At 45.6% G+C, this 17,566-nt stretch overlaps 1 protein-coding gene and 1 long non-coding RNA gene across 2 annotated transcripts; both read left to right on the forward strand.

Annotated features, from left to right (window-relative positions):
• The first annotated feature begins 1,063 nt into the window (after window positions 1–1,063).
• Window positions 1,064–10,264, forward strand: LOC136432079 (mucin-2-like). Its single transcript, XM_066423098.1, has 3 exons — window positions 1,064–1,152; window positions 2,536–2,620; window positions 8,856–10,264. The coding sequence occupies exons 2-3, from the start codon at window positions 2,548–2,550 to the stop codon at window positions 10,262–10,264; spliced, it is 1,482 nt and encodes a 493-aa protein (XP_066279195.1). The 5' UTR covers window positions 1,064–1,152; window positions 2,536–2,547.
• Window positions 10,265–14,502: 4,238 nt separating this feature from the next.
• LOC136432137 (uncharacterized) lies at window positions 14,503–16,113 on the forward strand. Its single transcript, XR_010755459.1, has 3 exons — window positions 14,503–15,144; window positions 15,534–15,618; window positions 15,997–16,113. It is a non-coding gene; the product is annotated as an uncharacterized lncRNA (long non-coding RNA).
• The last annotated feature ends 1,453 nt before the right edge of the window (window positions 16,114–17,566 follow it).

Genomic DNA, 17,566 nt, shown 5'->3' on the forward strand with positions numbered 1-17,566 from the left:
TGTCAATGCTGACAGGCTGTGTGTTGAGATCTCAATGTCGAACAATAAAACTCATCAATGGATGGAATCATTCGTAACTTCTTTCCTTCGGTGACTTCGTCACTTCAACACACCCTAATATATTCAGATAACTACGAGCGTACACCACCACAAACGCGTCGAAAACAAAACAAAAACGGTATAGTTAATATATTTTGATTAAGTATATTGCAAGTTCTTGCCCGTAGGCTAATTGCAACAATAGTAAACTCCCTGTCGTGCCAATGTCGCTTACGTGACTTCCCACTCGGCAAAGTAGAAGTGTAATCTAACCACCCTCGGAGTTAAGCCAAATTGGGTTCATTTTAATACCACTTAGCTTTCCTATGATACATCAACATTGTGGCAACATTTTACACACACAAAAATAAAATAGGAAACGTGCGTCTTGTCTTAAAGCCCCGGAAATCTAGTAGGAATTACCAGTGTAGAGGAAACGCTCATATGCGTGCACACACTAAGGATCTATTAGGACCAGCAGTCAACGAAAGGAACATGGCTGCTGTGAATTCCAGAGAGTTCATTTTGTTGAACTGGAGGTAACAATCTAAACCTTAATATCTAATTTTCAAGCAGATGCGGAAAGGCAAAAATCGTAACGTTTCTAAAGTTAAAAGTATTTTAAAAGAAGCCGCTAAGGGGCCAAAACCTATACCACTTATTCTCAAAATGACGGCCATGACATGTCCAGAACACGAGATATCAAAACAGGAAGGTCCGCTGCAGTACCGTAACAAGCCGCTAGGGGGCCCAAAATCTACATATTTCCAGATGTCATCAAGACCTGTCCACATACCAAATACCAAGACAACCGATGCAGGTTTTTTTTAGTTATGCTGCAAATCCACACACACATAGATACATGTATACACACATACATACACACATACATACATACACACACACATACATGCATACACACACACATACATACATACACACACACATACATACATACACACATACATACATACATACATACCAACACCACCGAAAACATCTACTTGGCGTAAGCAATGAACAAACCGGTTAGACATCATTTCATGCAGACGTGATTACGTGGCGGATCGGCACTGCAATATTCCTGACATCACCGTCAATTTTGGCTCACAGGTGAGAATTTGTTCACTGTACAGATTCTAGAACTCCGAGGAAGCTGCCTTCTGTTGCTGTGAACATGCAGATGGTTTGACTAGCTACGTAAAAGTTCCAGAATCATCATCGCAATGGATTGGTTTAGGCGCTGTGTGTCTGGGTGCTTGTGTATTCATGTGTGTCAGTGTGTGTGTGTGTACATGTTTGATTGTGGGCAGTATATCTTGAGCAGTTGTGGATGTATTTGTATTTATCTAAACTAAGCACAAGACGTTCAGAAACTTGATTGCGGTCGATTATATCTCAGTAAATACTTAATGAAGGGCATTGGTTGACTTGCTATGTCGGAAAGTTTAAACATGATATGGTGTCACCGAAGGGGCGTCATTGTCGACTGGTATGCCATCGATGTTGGGTAGGGCAGGGTTGGGCTCAAATGTGGGTTAAAGGAGCATTCCAATCCAGAAGAGACTAAATTGTTATGCTTAAATCCGATTTTTTTTTTCAAATTTGCCATACGTTGAAGCCTGAACGCAGGGCAAACATTATAGCGATCGACTTCTTGAATTTCCCGAGGACCCTTTCAGCAATGGTAGAGTTCATTGCTTCTCACAGAAGTGCCAAAATGTCTGTGTCCCCAGGCGTGATAGTCTTCGAACTTTTTGTGTACCTTACTATACATGTGTGAGTCATTCTACTGTTTTCGTAAGTTTATCGTGTCTACCGTTAGCAAGAAATTGTGCCCGAAGTTGGCCATGCAAGTACTAGTAGTAGAAGCGGGTCCGTATGGGGGAACATCTATTTAAAAAGGATTATTGTCGTAAAAACAGCTGAGGTAATTTAGCCAAAAGTCGGGTGCATTTGTATCCCAAAAAATATAATTTGTCAGAAAATAATACCCGCTTCTGGAGTGGAATGCTCCTTTATTGACTTAGGTTTGAAAATCTAGGTGTCTTTTTTCGCCAGCTCGTGTCATTAAACAACAACTTCGTATCCTGAAGTAGGCTCTATTCAAACATTTCTGTGATTGAGTCTTCGCTATGCCGCCATTGTGTAGAGGTCAGGAGGTTTGGGCGTGGTTACAACTGCACCTTTGATGACTTTTTGTCTCGTTAATATGATATGCAAAGATGTCTCTTATTAGCATATTTTACATGTATTCATCATCTCCTTTTTCCAAATCACATATGTTGCAAAAAACATTCTTTAGGAAGGTATTGTAGCATTTCCCCATTAATTATGCAAATGATGTCAAATGTGTCCTAATTCGTACCTGATGATAGTTACCTTTATCAGACCTACCTGTGTCACCTACCTCACTAGAATGAGTAACAAAACATACGTCTCCAATGTTTGCTATGCGCCACAAGACGAACGCTGACTCGTGTCTCCCTTTCCCAGACGGAGAGAAGCATGAACCCTGCAGCGCTGTGTGCCTGGGGAGTGGTCGCCATGGTGATCATGTCCGCTCAAGCAGCTCCTACAGGTTAGCAAATAGATTTAAAATTGAGCCATTAGTCGGTCGGGAAACAAATCAGCTGTATTTATGATAGTTTTAACCGGTCCAGCAATAAATACCCCTAGTCTGGACCACCCGTATTGAACGTTATCCCGGGTAGTTGAAGGTGAACATCGGCCATGCATAAAATTGACAAAAGCTGTTAACAATTCATGGAGGTCTAATGTCTCCAAACTCTTGTTGTTTTTATCAATACAGGTGGTAGTGGAACTCCCGCTGAAGCTCCCGCTGACGGCCCCACTGAAGCTCCTGCTGAAGGTCCCACTGAAGTCCCCAACTGTGAGGACAAACACGCGAGCTGTCCCAGAGTGAAACAACTTCGTCTCTGCTTTCTGCCGAATGTGGGGACGTTCTGCCCAAAGACTTGCGGCACTTGCGGCGGTGCTGTAGAGCCCACTGCATCTCCCACTGCATCTCCTACTGCATCTCCCTCCGCATCTCCCACTGCATCTCCCACTGCATCTCCCTCCGCATCTCCCACTGCATCTCCTACTGTATCTCCCTCCGCATCTCCCACTGCATCTCCCTCCGCATCTCCCACTGCATCTCCCACTGCATCTCCTACTGCATCTCCTACTGCATCTCCTACTGCATCTCCCTCCGCATCTCCCACTGCATCTCCCACTGCATCTCCCTCCGCATCTCCCTCCGCATCTCCCACCGCATCTCCCACCGCATCTCCCTCCGCATCTCCCACTGCATCTCCTACTGCATCTCCTACTGCATCTCCCTCCGCATCTCCCACTGCATCTCCCACTGCATCTCCCTCCGCATCTCCCTCCGCATCTCCCACCGCATCTCCCACCGCATCTCCCTCCGCATCTCCCTCCGCATCTCCCACTGCATCTCCCACTGCATCTCCTACTGTATCTCCCTCCGCATCTCCCACTGCATCTCCCTCCGCATCTCCCACTGCATCTCCCTCCGCATCTCCTACTGCATCTCCCACTGCATCTCCTTCCGCATCTCCTACTGCATCTCCTACTGCATCTCCCTCCGCATCTCCTACTGTATCTCCCACTGAAGCTCACACTGAAGCTCCCACTGAAGCTCACACTGAAGCTCACACTGAAGCTCACACTGAAGCTCACACTGAAGCTCACACTGAAGCTCACACTGAAGCTCACACTGAAACTCACACTGAAGCTCACACTGAAACTCACACTGAAACTCACACTGAAACTCACACTGAAGCTCCCACTGAAGCTCACACTGAAGCTCACACTGAAGCTCACACTGAAACTCACACTGAAGCTCACACTGAAGCTCACACTGAAACTCACACTGAAACTCACACTGAAGCTCCCACTGAAGCTCACACTGAAGCTCACACTGAAGATCACACTGAAGCTCACACTGAAGCTCACACTGAAGCTCACACTGAAGCTCACACTGAAGCTCACACTGCATCTCCCACTGAAGCTCCAACTGAAGCTCACACTGCATCTCCCACTGCATCTCCCACTGCGTCTCCTACTGCATCTCCCTCCGCATCTCCTACTGTATCTCCCACTGAAGCTCCCACTGAAGCTCACACTGAAGCTCACACTGAAGCTCACACTGAAGCTCACACTGAAACTCCCACTGAAGCTCCCACTGAAACTCATACTGAAGCTCACACTGAAGCTCACACTGAAGCTCACACTGAAACTCACACTGAAGCTCACACTGAAGCTCACACTGAAGCTCACACTGAAGCTCACACTGAAGCTCACACTGAAACTCACACTGAAGCTCACACTGAAGATCACACTGAAACTCACACTGAAGCTCACACTGAAGCTCCCACTGAAGCTCACACTGAAGCTCACACTGAAGCTCACACTGAAGCTCACACTGAAGCTCACACTGAAACTCACACTGAAGCTCACACTGAAGCTCACACTGAAGCTCACACTGAAGCTCACACTGAAGCTCACACTGAAGCTCACACTGAAGCTCACACTGAAACTCACACTGAAGCTCACACTGAAACTCACACTGAAGCTCACACTGAAGCTCACACTGAAACTCACACTGAAGCTCACACTGAAGCTCACACTGAAACTCACACTGAAACTCACACTGAAGCTCCCACTGAAGCTCACACTGAAGCTCACACTGAAACTCACACTGAAGCTCACACTGAAGATCACACTGAAACTCACACTGAAGCTCACACTGAAGCTCCCACTGAAGCTCACACTGAAGCTCACACTGAAGCTCACACTGAAGCTCACACTGAAGCTCACACTGAAACTCACACTGAAGCTCACACTGAAACTCACACTGAAGCTCACACTGCATCTCCCACTGCATCTCCCTCCGCATCTCCTACTGTATCTCCCACTGAAGCTCCCACTGAAGCTCACACTGAAGCTCACACTGAAACTCACACTGAAGCTCACACTGAAGCTCACACTGAAGCTCACACTGAAACTCACACTGAAGCTCACACTGAAGCTCACACTGAAACTCACACTGAAGCTCCCACTGAAACTCACACTGAAGCTCACACTGAAGCTCACACTGAAGCTCACACTGAAGCTCACACTGAAGCTCCCACTGAAGCTCACACTGAAGCTCACACTGAAGCTCACACTGAAGCTCACACTGAAACTCACACTGAAGCTCACACTGAAGCTCACACTGAAACTCACACTGAAGCTCACACTGAAGCTCACACTGAAACTCACACTGAAGCTCACACTGAAACTCACACTACATCTCCCACTGATGCTCCCATTGTAACTCTCGCTGCATTTCTCAATAATCATTTTCCTACTGTAAATCCTGGCTGTGGTATTAACATCGACTGTCCCTTCTATGCAACGTACAGTGGTTTCTGCTATGATGAGGTGGTACGCAATTGCTGCCCCGAGCATTGCCGTCTTGATGATTATGATGTACCTGCCATCTAGCCAGCACACACCGTGGCCATTGCTGAGTACCCAAGCCTCGTCTAGCAGACGTGTTGTAAACATATCCGTCTGTTACTGTAATACAACCCAGCTCCGCCCCATGAAGACATGAAAACGACTTCTTTCTGCAATGCTTTGGTCCCGTACCCCTCAGATTACCAAAATCCACCGTATATTCTTGCCAAAGTTATTTGTCTTATCTTCATTCTGTGTGTAAACACCACTGTTCATTTACAGTCGTTGCATCTCACCTCTGCTTTAATGTTTGTAATGTATTTTTCTGTTGGACATAACTACACGTTAGCGTATCGCCTCTCGTCCTGACATGTCTGTAACACACCTTGTGTAAGTTTGATCATAATGCCATCTCCATTTTCCGTGTTAACAACTTTGTTCAGCTACTGTCAATGCTGACAGGCTGTGTGCTGAGCTCGCAATGTTGAACAATAAAATTCATCAATGGATGAAATCATTCGTATCTTTCGTTCGGTGATCTCTTCACTTCCTGACACCTCACTTGACTACGAACACACACCACCACAAACAAACACATCGTAACCAAAAACGGTATAGTAAACTCCCCGCCGTGTCAATGCCGCTTACGTGACTTCCCACTCGGCAATGTAGAAGGGCAATTGTAACACCACTTTCCTATGATACATCACCATTGTGGCAACATTTTGCACACACAAAAAATAGGAAACGTGTGTCTTGTCTTAAAGCCCCGGAAATTTAGTAGGAATACCGGTGTAGAGGAAACGCTCATATGCGTGCACAAACTAATCTATTAGGACCAGCAGTCAACAAAAAACATGACAGCTGTGAATTCCAGAGAGTTAATTTTGTTGAGCTGGAGGTAACGATCTAAACCTTAATATCTAATTTTCAAGCAGATGCGGAAAGGCAAAAATCGTAACGTTTCTAAACTTAAAAGTCTTTTAAAAGAAGTCGCTAGGGGGCCAAAACCTATACCTCATTTTCTCAAAATGACGGCCATGACATGTCCAGAACAGGAGATATCAAAACAGGTAGTTCCGCTGCAGTACCATAACAAGCCGCTAGAGGGCCCAAATTCTATTCATTTCCGGATCTCATCAATCGATGCAGGGTTTTTTAGTTATGCTGCTAATCCACACACACACATACATACATAGATATATACACACATACATACATACCAACGCCACCGAGAACATTATCTACTTGGCGTAAGCAATGAACAAACCGGTTAGACATCATTTCATGCAGACGTGATTACGTGGCGGATCGGAACTGCAATATTCCTGACATCACCGTCAATTTTGGCTCACAGGTGAGAATTTGTTCACTGTACAGATTCTAGATCTCTGGGGAAGCTGCCTTCTGTCGCTGTGAACATGCAGATGGTTTGACTAGCTACGTAAAAGTTACAGAATCACCTTCGCCAAGGACTGTTTTCAGTGCTGTGTGTCTGGGTGCTTGTGTGTGTGTGTTCAAGTGTATCAGTGTGTGTGTGTACATGTTTGTTTGTGGACAGTTTATCTTGAGCAGTTGTGGATGTATTCGTATTTTATCTAAAATGAACACAAAACGTTCAGAAACTTGATTGCGGTTGATTATATCTTCGTGAATATTTTATAATGGCATTGTTTGACTCGCTACGTGGGAAGTTTTACACATAGTGCCACCGAGGCGGCGTCATTGTCGACTGGTATGCCATCGATGTTGGGTAGGGCAGGGTTGGGCCCAAATGTTGGGTTAAAGGAGCATTCCACTCCAGAAGAGACTGAATTGTTATGCTTAGATCCGATTTTTTTTCTTCAAAGTTGCCATACGTTGAAGCCTGAACGCAGGGCGAACATTATAGCGATCGAGTTCTTGAATTTCCCGAGGACCCTTTCAACAATGGTAGAGTTCATTGCTTCTCAAAGAAGTGCCCAAATCTCTGTGTCCCCAGACGTGATAGTCTTCGAACTTTTTGTGTACCTTACTATACATGTGTGAGTCATTCTACTGTTTTCGTAAGCTTATCGTGTCTACCGTTAGCAAGAAATTGTGCCCGAAGTTGGCCATGCAAGTACTACTAGAAGCGGGTCCGTATGGGGGAACATGGATTTAAGAAAGGATTATTGTCTTAAAAACAGCTGAGGTAATTTAGCCAAGAGTCGGGTGCATTTGTATCCCAAAAAATATAATCCGTCAGAAAATAATACCCGCTTCTGGAGTGGAATGCTCCTTTATTGACTTAGGTTTGAAAATCTAGGTGTCTTTTTTCGCCAGCTCGTGTCATTAAACAACAACTTCGTATCCTGAAGTAGGCTCTATTCAAACATTTCTGTGATTGACTTTTCGTTATACCGCCATTGTGTAGAGGTCAGGAGGTTTGGGCGTGGTTACAACTGCACCTTTGATGACTTTTTGTCTCGTTAATATGATATGCAAAGATGTCTCTTATTAGAATATTTTACATGTATTCATCATCTCCTTTTTCCAAATCACATATGTTGCAAAAAAGTTCTTTAGGAAGGTATTGTAGCATATCCTCATTAATTATGCAAATGATGTCAAATGTGTCCTAATTCGTACCTGATGATAGTAACCTTTATCAGACCTACCTGTGTCACCTACCTCACTAGAATGAGTAAAAAAACATACGTCTCCAATGTTTGCGATGCGACACAAGACGAATGTTAACTCGTGCCTCCCTTTTTTCCAGACGGAGAGAAGCATGAACCCCGCAGCGCTGTGTTTCTGGGGAGTGGTCGCCATGGTGATCATGTCCGCTCAAGCAGCTCCTGCAGGTCAGCAAGTAGCTTTTATTCACAGCTGAAGTAGATTTAAAATTGAGCCATTTAACTCGGTCGGGCACCAAAGCAGCTGCATTTATGATAGAAGTTTTTTTTTTAAACCGGTCCATCAAAAAAAAAAATCGGTTTTGTACCGGTACATGACCCCTTGTCTCGAACACCAGTATCGAACGTTATCCCGGGGCCCAGGTTTGACATAACGCATACGCTTTTAAGAGTTCATATATATTTGTCACCCCCATGAAAATTGAGGTTGTAAACGATAACCAAGCTCTGCTATCAGGTCTTTTAAAATTTCATATTTGTAATCTAGAGCACTTAATGGCGGACCGTAGCGAGTGGAGGAAGAGGGTTGACTTAGTCCGGGCAACCCGCCCGACATGATGATGATGATGATATTTGTAATATGTTTCAGGTAGTTAAAGATGACCATCACTATGCATAAGATTTACAAAAGCTGTTAACAGTTCATGGAGGTCTAATGTCTCCGATCTCTTGTTGTTTTTATAAATACAGGAGGTAGTGGAACCCCCACCGCATCTCCTACTGAAACTCCCATTACATCTCCCAGCTGTGAGGACAAGAATCGCAGAGTCTGTGTCAGAATGGCGCGGGCAAGGCAATGCTATATGCACCCCGTGAGGGAGTCCTGTGCCAAGTCTTGCGGCACATGTGATGGTGCTGTATCTACCACTGTCACTGAAGGTCCTAGCTGTGAGGACAAGGACACAGCTGTGCGCTGTGCGGCATACGCACGCAATAACCTTTGCCGTTTTCAGCACGTGAGTAAGCTCTGCCCCAAGACTTGCGGCACATGTGATGATGCTGAAGCTCCCACCGCATCTCCCACTGCACAGCTCACTGCATCTCCTACCGCATCCCCCACCGAAGGTCCCAGCTGTGAGGACAAGGACACAGCTGTGCGCTGTCGCGTATACGGACGCAATGGCGACTGCCGTTTTCGGCAAGTGAGTAAGGTCTGCCCCAAGACTTGCGGCACATGTGATGATGCTGTATCTACCACTGTCACCGAAGGTCCCAGCTGTGAGGACAAGGACACAGCTGCGCACTGTCTCGCATACACACGCAATGGCTTTTGCCGTTTTCTGCACGTGAGTAAGCTCTGCCCCAAGACTTGCGGCACATGTGATGATGCTGAAGCTCCCACTGCATCTCCCACTGCACAGCTCACTGCATCTCCTACCGCATCCCCCACCGAAGGTCCCAGCTGTGAGGACAAGAACACAGCTGTGGTCTGTTTCGCATACACACGCAATGGCTTTTGCCGTTTTCTGCACGTGAGTAAGCTCTGCCCCAAGACTTGTGGCACATGTGATGGTGCTGAAGCTCCCGCCGCCTCTCCCGCCGCCTCTCCCGCCGCCTCTCCCGCCGCCTCTCCCGCCGCCTCTCCCGCCGCCTCTCCCGCCGCCTCTCCCGCCGCCTCTCCCGCCGCCTCTCCCGCCGCCTCTCCCGCCGCCTCTCCCACCGCATCTCCCACCGAAGGTCCCAGCTGTGAGGACAAACACGTGAGCTGTCCCAGAGTGAAACAACTTCGTCTCTGCTTTCTGCCGTGTGTGGGGATGTTCTGCCCGAAGACTTGCGGCACTTGCCGCGGTGCTGTAGCTCCCACTGAAGCTCCAACTGAAACTCCAACTGCATTTCCCACTGAAGCTCCAACTGAATCTCCCACCGAAACTCCAACTGCATTTCCCACTGAAGCTCCAACTGAATCTCCCACCGAAACTCCAACTGCATTTCCCACTGAAGCTCCCACTGTAGCTCCCGACTGTGCTGACATCATCTACAACTGTCCCTTCTATGATAGATATGAGCTCTGCTATGACGAGCACTTGAAAAGGTGCTGCCCCGAGAGTTGCGGTACGCCAGTACTTGATGATGATGATGATGATGTACTTGCCATATAGCCAGCACACACCGTGGCCATTGCTGAGGAGTACCCCAGCCTCGTCCAGCATACATGTTTTAAACATAGCCTACTGTTTCTGTAATACAACCCAGCCTCATGTAGACATGAGATTTAATAATTGTGAGAACGACTTCTTTCTGCATTGCTTTGGTCCCAAAAGATTTCCGTAATACATCGTGACCTCTTGCCAAAGTTATTTTGTCTTATCTTCATTTTCTGTGTGTTTGTTAACAAGACTGTTCATTTAAAGTCGTTGCGTCTCACTTCTACTTTAATGTTTGTAATGTATTTTGCTGTTGGACATAACTACACATTAGCGTATCACCTGTCGTGCTAATATATGTAACGCACGTATTTTCCTGTTTGACATAACTACACATTAGCGTATCGCCTGTCGTCCTGACATGTCTGTAACACACCTTGTGTAAGTTTGATCATAATGCCATCTCCATTTTTCGTGTTAATTATATAACAACTTTGTTCAGTTACTGTCAAAGCTAACAGGCTGTGTGCTGAGCTCGCAATGCGGAACAATAAAACTCATCCATGGGTGAACTCATTCGTAACTTCTTCATTCCTTCGGATATTTCGTCACTTCCTGACACTCTAATGTATTCACATATCAAACAAGTTTGAAATTGTCATCATTTACCTGTATGGAATTCTAGTAGTTTCTCATTAATTATGCAAATTAGGCCTACAATTGCATATTTTCTATCTATCAACCTTCCTCTCTTCCTCAGTTACAAATGTCACATATTTGAATACTAGTAGTCATATCATGGAACACAGCATTTTTTTTTAAATTGTCTCATTATTTTGTCTCAGAATCTAATTTGCATGATTATCGTCCAATCATACAAAGTATCACCTAAGCTATCTACATACCAAAAATCATGAACATCCATCAAGCCCATCTTGAATTATAGTATTTTCTCATCTATTATGCAAATGAGGTCCTCATTTGCATAGTTGATATCTATTAATATTTCTCTCTTCCTCAGTTACATATGTCACGTGTTTGAGTGTCCTATCATGGAATTTGGCGGCTGTATAAACTTTCCTCATTTATTATGCAAATTACATGCTGATTTGCATAATGAGTATCTAATCATGTACATCATCACTCAAGTTATCTACTTACCAAAAATCATGACCATCCATCAAGCCCTTCTTGAGTTATTCCCTTTCAAAATCTGAAGCAAAACCTGCTCCTGCAGTTCCATAAAAGCCGCTAGGGTGCCAATACCTATACCACTTACTCTCTGTCCGAAGACCTATCTACCACTCAAAAATCAGGACCATAGCATGTCCAGAACACGAGATATCAAAACAGGAAGTTCCGCTGCAGTACCGTAACAAGCCGCTAGGGCACCCAAAATCTAATCATTTCCATGTCTCATCAAGACCTACCCACCTACCAAATATCAAAACAATCCATCCAAGCCTTCTTGAGTTATGCCGTTGGTTACAAACACACACACACAAACACATTAACGCTACCCTCTGCATAACCTTCTCGGCGAAGGTAACTACGAACACAGACCACCACAAGCATACAAACACATCGGAAACTAAAAACGTAACTTCTTTCTTGTAGTGATTTCCTGAGACTCTAATGTATTAACCTAGTTACGAACACACAACACCAAAGACATAAAAACACGTCGAAAACCAAAACCGGTGAACTTTCCACCATGCTAATGTCGCTAACGTGACTTCCCACTCGGCAATGTAGAAGGGTAATATTACCACCCTCACAGCTCCATCAGGTAAAGGTGCATTCTAACACCAATTTCTTATGGTACAATACCATTGTTGTGACATTTTACTGCGAAAATAGAAAACTTTTTGTTTAGGCACCAGGTATCATTAGTAGAAATACAAGCGTAAAAGAAACGCTCATATGAGTGCACGCCACTAAGGGTCTACTATTACAACGACAAAAGAAGAAGGGTACCTGTGAGCTCCAGAGAAGTCATTGAGCTTGAGGTGACAATCTAAGTCTTAATTGCCAATTTCCAAGCAGATGTAGAAAGGCAAACATCGTAACGGTTCCCGGAGCACCGAGCCTTTCCTGGTGGCCCATGGATACTGTCCTCTTGGCTTAGGGATACTGTCCTGGCCCTTGGATACTGTCTTGGCCCATGGATACTGTCTTGGCCCATGGATACTCTCCTGGCCCATGGATACTGTCTTGGCCCATGGATACTGTCCTAACCCATGGATACTGTCTTGGCCCAGGGATACTGTCCTAACCCATGGATACTCTCTTGGCCCATGGATACTCTCCTGGCCCATGGATACTGTCTTGGCCCATGGATACTCTCCTGGCCCATGGATACTGTCTTGGCCCATGGATACTGTCCTAACCCATGGATACTGTCTTGGCCCATGGATACTGTCTTGGCCCATGGATACTCTCCTGGCCCATGGATACTGTCTTGGCCCATGGATACTCTCCTGGCCCATGGATACTGTCTTGGCCCATGGATACTGTCCTAACCCATGGATACTGTCTTGGCCCATGGATACTCTCTTGGCCCATGGATATACTGTCTTGGCCCATGGATACTGTCATAACCCATGGATACTGTCTTGGCCCATGGATACTGTCTTGGCCCATGGATACTCTCTTGGCCCATGGATACTGTCTTGGCCCATGGATACTCTCCTGGCCCATGGATACTGTCTTGGCCCATGGATACTGTCCTAACCCAAGGATACTGTCTTGGCCCATGGATACTCTCCTGGCCCATGGATACTGTCTTGGCCCATGGATACTCTCTTGGCCCATGGATATACTGTCTTGGCCCATGGATACTGTCCTAACCCATGGATACTGTCTTGGCCCATGGATACTGTCTTGGCCCATGGATACTCTCCTGGCCCATGGATACTGTCTTGGCCCATGGATACTCTTTTGGCCCATGGATATACTGTCTTGGCCCATGGATACTGTCCTAACCCATGGATACTGTCTTGGCCCATGGATACTGTCTTGGCCCATGGATACTCTCTTGGCCCATGGATACTGTCTTGGCCCATGGATACTCTCCTGGCCCATGGATACTGTCTTGGCCCATGGATACTCTCTTGGCCCATGGATATACTGTCTTGGCCCATGGATACTGTCCTAACCCATGGATACTGTCTTGGCCCATGGATACTGTCTTGGCCCATGGATACTCTCTTGGCCCATGGATACTGTCTTGGCCCATGGATACTCTCTTGGCCCATGGATATACTGTCTTGGCCCATGGATACTGTCCTAACCCATGGATACTGTCTTGGCCCATGGATACTCTCTTGGCCCATGGATATACTCTCTTGGCCCATGGATACTGTCCTAACCCATGGATACTGTCTTGGCCCATGGATACTCTCTTGGCCCATGGATATACTGTCTTGGCCCATGGATACTGTCCTAACCCAAGGATACTTTCTTGGCCCATGGACACTCTCTTGGCCCATGGATATACTGTCTTGGCCCATGGATACTGTCCTAACCCATGGATACTGTCTTGGCCCATGGATACTCTCTTGGCCCATGGATATACTCTCTTGGCCCATGGATACTCTCTTGGCCCATGGATACTGTCTTGGCCCATGAATACTCTCTTGGCCCATGGATATACTGTCTTGGTCCATGGATACTGTCCTAACCCAAGGATACTGTCTTGGCCCATGGACACTCTCTTGGCCCATGGATATACTGTCTTGGCCCATGGATACTGTCTTGGCCCATGGATACTCTTTTGGCCCATAGCTACTTTTTTGGCCCATTGGTACTCTCTTAGCCCATGGATATACTCTCTTGGCGGACATAATGACACAGAAAGATCTCAATTTTTGTATTTCTATTATAACTACTTTGTATAGTCGCTTTGGTTTGATGTGATTTAAGTCAAGTCATCTTTGATTTATGTTACGTTTTCATAAGATGTTTGCTGAAGTGTTTGTATAGTCTTTGTCTAATCTTATGTAGCTTTTCTATCGCTCTTGATTGCAGCGCCACTGTGTCCATGTCTTTGTACGCTGCTGCTGATGGTTCATTCCTCGTTGTCGAGGATTAGTGTCAATTTGTATTGTGATTCTAATAAGTAAGAAAAAAATAATTAAGGTCGCAGAATCAAGTATTTATCGGCGCCCGCACTGAAGTACACCAGAATAGTGAACTTGTACACTTTGGTAGTTCTTCTTTTTTCATCTTCTGTCATTTTTATGCTACCAACTTCAACCTGCTAAAGATATTTCTAGCCTATATACGAACCGTAAGGTTTTTGACCATCACAAACCGGGGCATGCCCCTACTCTTTTTCGAAAGGTGTGGTGGGTTCTTTGTGTGGCTCTCCCCGAACATGGGGCCTTCAATTCTCTTCTTCCGGTAATGTCCAGCGGCCGAAAAATCGGCCATCACTGACATGAATCGAGTCAAAGGCTCAGCGTCTAAGCGGGACTGGCCACCCTCGAGGCAAAGGTGGCCAGGGACGGGAACTGGACAATGTCTTCGGGCAGTACATTCCAGTGACAGATGGTGCGGATGATTTAACGTCCTATCCGAGGGACGGCCCGAACCTAGTCCAGGTACTCATTTCCACCAGAGTGAACTAAGGAAGGTCGTGCAAAGTGCCTTTCCCGGGGGCACAAGATCGGTGACATGGACCATGGTAGGAGTCGAGTTAGGGACCACTTGGGTACCCGGGTCTGAGCCGAGCACTTTGCCGTTGCGTCACACGACCCCAAGTTTACCTCACAATAAGCACGGACTTATGTACCAATGAACAAACCGGTTAGACATCAAGTTCATGCAGACGTGATTACGTGGCGGACTGGCACTGAAATATTCCTGACATCACCGTCAATTTTGGCTCACAGGTGAGAATATATTCACTGTACAGATTCTAGGTCTCTGGGGAAGCTGCCTTCTGTCGCTGTGAACATGCAGATGGTTTGACTCGCTACGTAAAAGTTCCAGAATCACCTTCGCCAAGGACTGTTTTCAGTGCTGGGTGGGTGGGTGTATGCTTGTGTATGTCATATGATATGTTTGTGGCCAGTATATATTGAGCAGTTGTGGATGGATTTGTATTCTATCTAAACTGAGCATAGAACGTTCAGAAACTCAATTGCGGTCGATTATATCTCCGTGAAGACTTTATCTAGTAAGGGCATTATTTGATCATGACTCGCCAACGTTACGTCTCCAATGTTTGCTATGCGCCACAAGACGAACGCTGACTCGTGTACGTGTCTCCTTTTCCCAGACGGAGAGAAGCATGAACCCCGCAGCGCTGTGTGCCTGGGGAGTGGTCGCCATGGTGATCATGTCCGCTCAAGCAGCTCCTACAGGTCAGAAATTATATTTTATCCTGTAGGAGTTTTAAGGGTTGTGGAGATTGAATTCAAACTGTCTACGAAATCCGTTGATATTCCGAGTGGTCACAGGTGTTGGTTACACTGGGTGTGCTATTGGATCTCCCTCGCTGCAGGCTGTTGGTACAAAGGCGTAGTGATCCACGAGATCATGCACTCGCTCGGCTGCTTCCACGAACAGTCACGCCCAGACAGGGACAAATAAGTCCAAATAGTGTGGGACAATATCCAAACAAATTCATATTCGTGATATGTGTGAAGTCCCTGAGGGTGAACATGGCCATGCATTAAATCTACAAAAGCTGTTAATAATTTATTGAGGTCTAATATCTCTTGTTGTTTTTATCAATACAGCTGGTAGTGGCACTCCCGCTGTATCTCCCACTGCGGAAAATCCCAGCTGTGGTGACTTCGACTGTGCCTTCTATAGCAGCTTTGGCCTCTGCTATGACGAGACCGTGGCGTTGTGTTGCCCCGCGCCGTGTGTTGCGGTACCATATAGCCAGTCCACACCACCGTGGCCATTGCTAGTTGAGCACCCCAGCCTCGTCTAGCAGACATGTAATAAACAAACCTACTGTTACTGTAAAACAACCCAGCCTCATGTGGACATAATTCTTTCTGCATCGCTTTGGCCCCGTACCTTCAAATTACGGTAATATACCGTGTCTTCTTGCCAAGTGTCTTATCTTCATCTTTAGTGCAACATTGTTAATGTGGAGTCGTTGGATTTGACTTCAGTTGGACACAACTGCACATAATGCATATCCTAACGTGTCTGTACTGACACACATTGTGAGATTATGATGTCAACTCAATTCTCCGTGTTAACAAATTAAAGTATCCAAAGTAACAACATTGTTAATTTACTGTCAATGCTAACAGACTGGGTGTCGAGTTCGCAATGCGGAACAATTAAACTCATCCATGGATGAAGTCATTCGTATCTTCTTTCCTTCGCTGATTTCGTTACTTCATGACACTTTGCTGTACTCTATTGCCGACGGACACACACCACCACAAACATACAAACACACCGAAAACTTAAACTCCGAACAGTGCCAATATCGCTTTTGATCAAAATAGGAAGTGCCAAATAAGGTACTCTCTAAAGCCCCGTATTTTTAAGAACACCATTGTGGTAGTATTTAATCCCCAAAATAGTAAACTTGCGTCTTGTTTAGGTCCTGGTAACGTTAGTAGAATAATCCAGTGTAGAAGAAACGTCCACACGCAAAGATCTAACGCTCAGGGCCAGCACACAACAAAAACAAAAATGGCAGCTGTGAGCTCCAGAGAGTTCCATTTATTGAGCTTGAGGTGACAATCTAAGCCTTGATAGCTAATTTCCGAGCAGATGTAGAAAGACAAAAATCGTAACGTTTCTAAAGTCCTGGTTCACGGAGCACTGGACCTTTCCCAGCATATGTATACTGTCCAGGGCAACCCCACTGATGATCCCCATTATTAAGAACAAAAAGACCACCGGAATACTGTAAATGCATTTAAGTTCGCGTGGTATTAATTTTGCACTAAGGGAAGAATTGAGTTTTGGCGGTGGTTTTAAGATCGCGGCAGCGCTATAGTCACATACTGCTACAGTTTTGGACAAAAATGGTCGCGGTGATTTTAATTTCCCGATGAAACTGTTGTCAAGTTTACAGTAGTGAATGTTTCCAAATATTGAGACCACTAAATGGCCCTTCATATGGGCCTTGTCCTGGGCCTACCGCCATGCAAGGTCCTCAAGTGCAAATCTGTCGATATCTCAACAACCGTTCGGATGTCTGGAACAGACTTTGGCACACTTCTACAACTCAACTGGTTTTATTGTATGAATACAAAAAATCCAAGTTCAAGGTCGTTTCATAGTTTGTTTGGCGGCGCTGGTGGCGAGTGTGGACTCTGCATAATTTCCAAGCAG

Source organism: Branchiostoma lanceolatum, chromosome 4, assembly GCF_035083965.1.
Source record: "Branchiostoma lanceolatum isolate klBraLanc5 chromosome 4, klBraLanc5.hap2, whole genome shotgun sequence".
NCBI lineage: Eukaryota > Metazoa > Chordata > Leptocardii > Amphioxiformes > Branchiostomatidae > Branchiostoma > Branchiostoma lanceolatum.

Excerpts from the sequence above, each read along its gene's own strand:
- LOC136432079 (XM_066423098.1), top strand. The coding sequence starts at position 2,548 with ATGAACCCTGCAGCGCTGTGTGCCTGGGGAGTGGTCGCCATGGTGATC. Across the intron at positions 2,621-8,855 it reads CGCTCAAGCAGCTCCTACAG|GAGGTAGTGGAACCCCCACC; the intron begins GTTAGCAAATAG and ends TTATAAATACAG.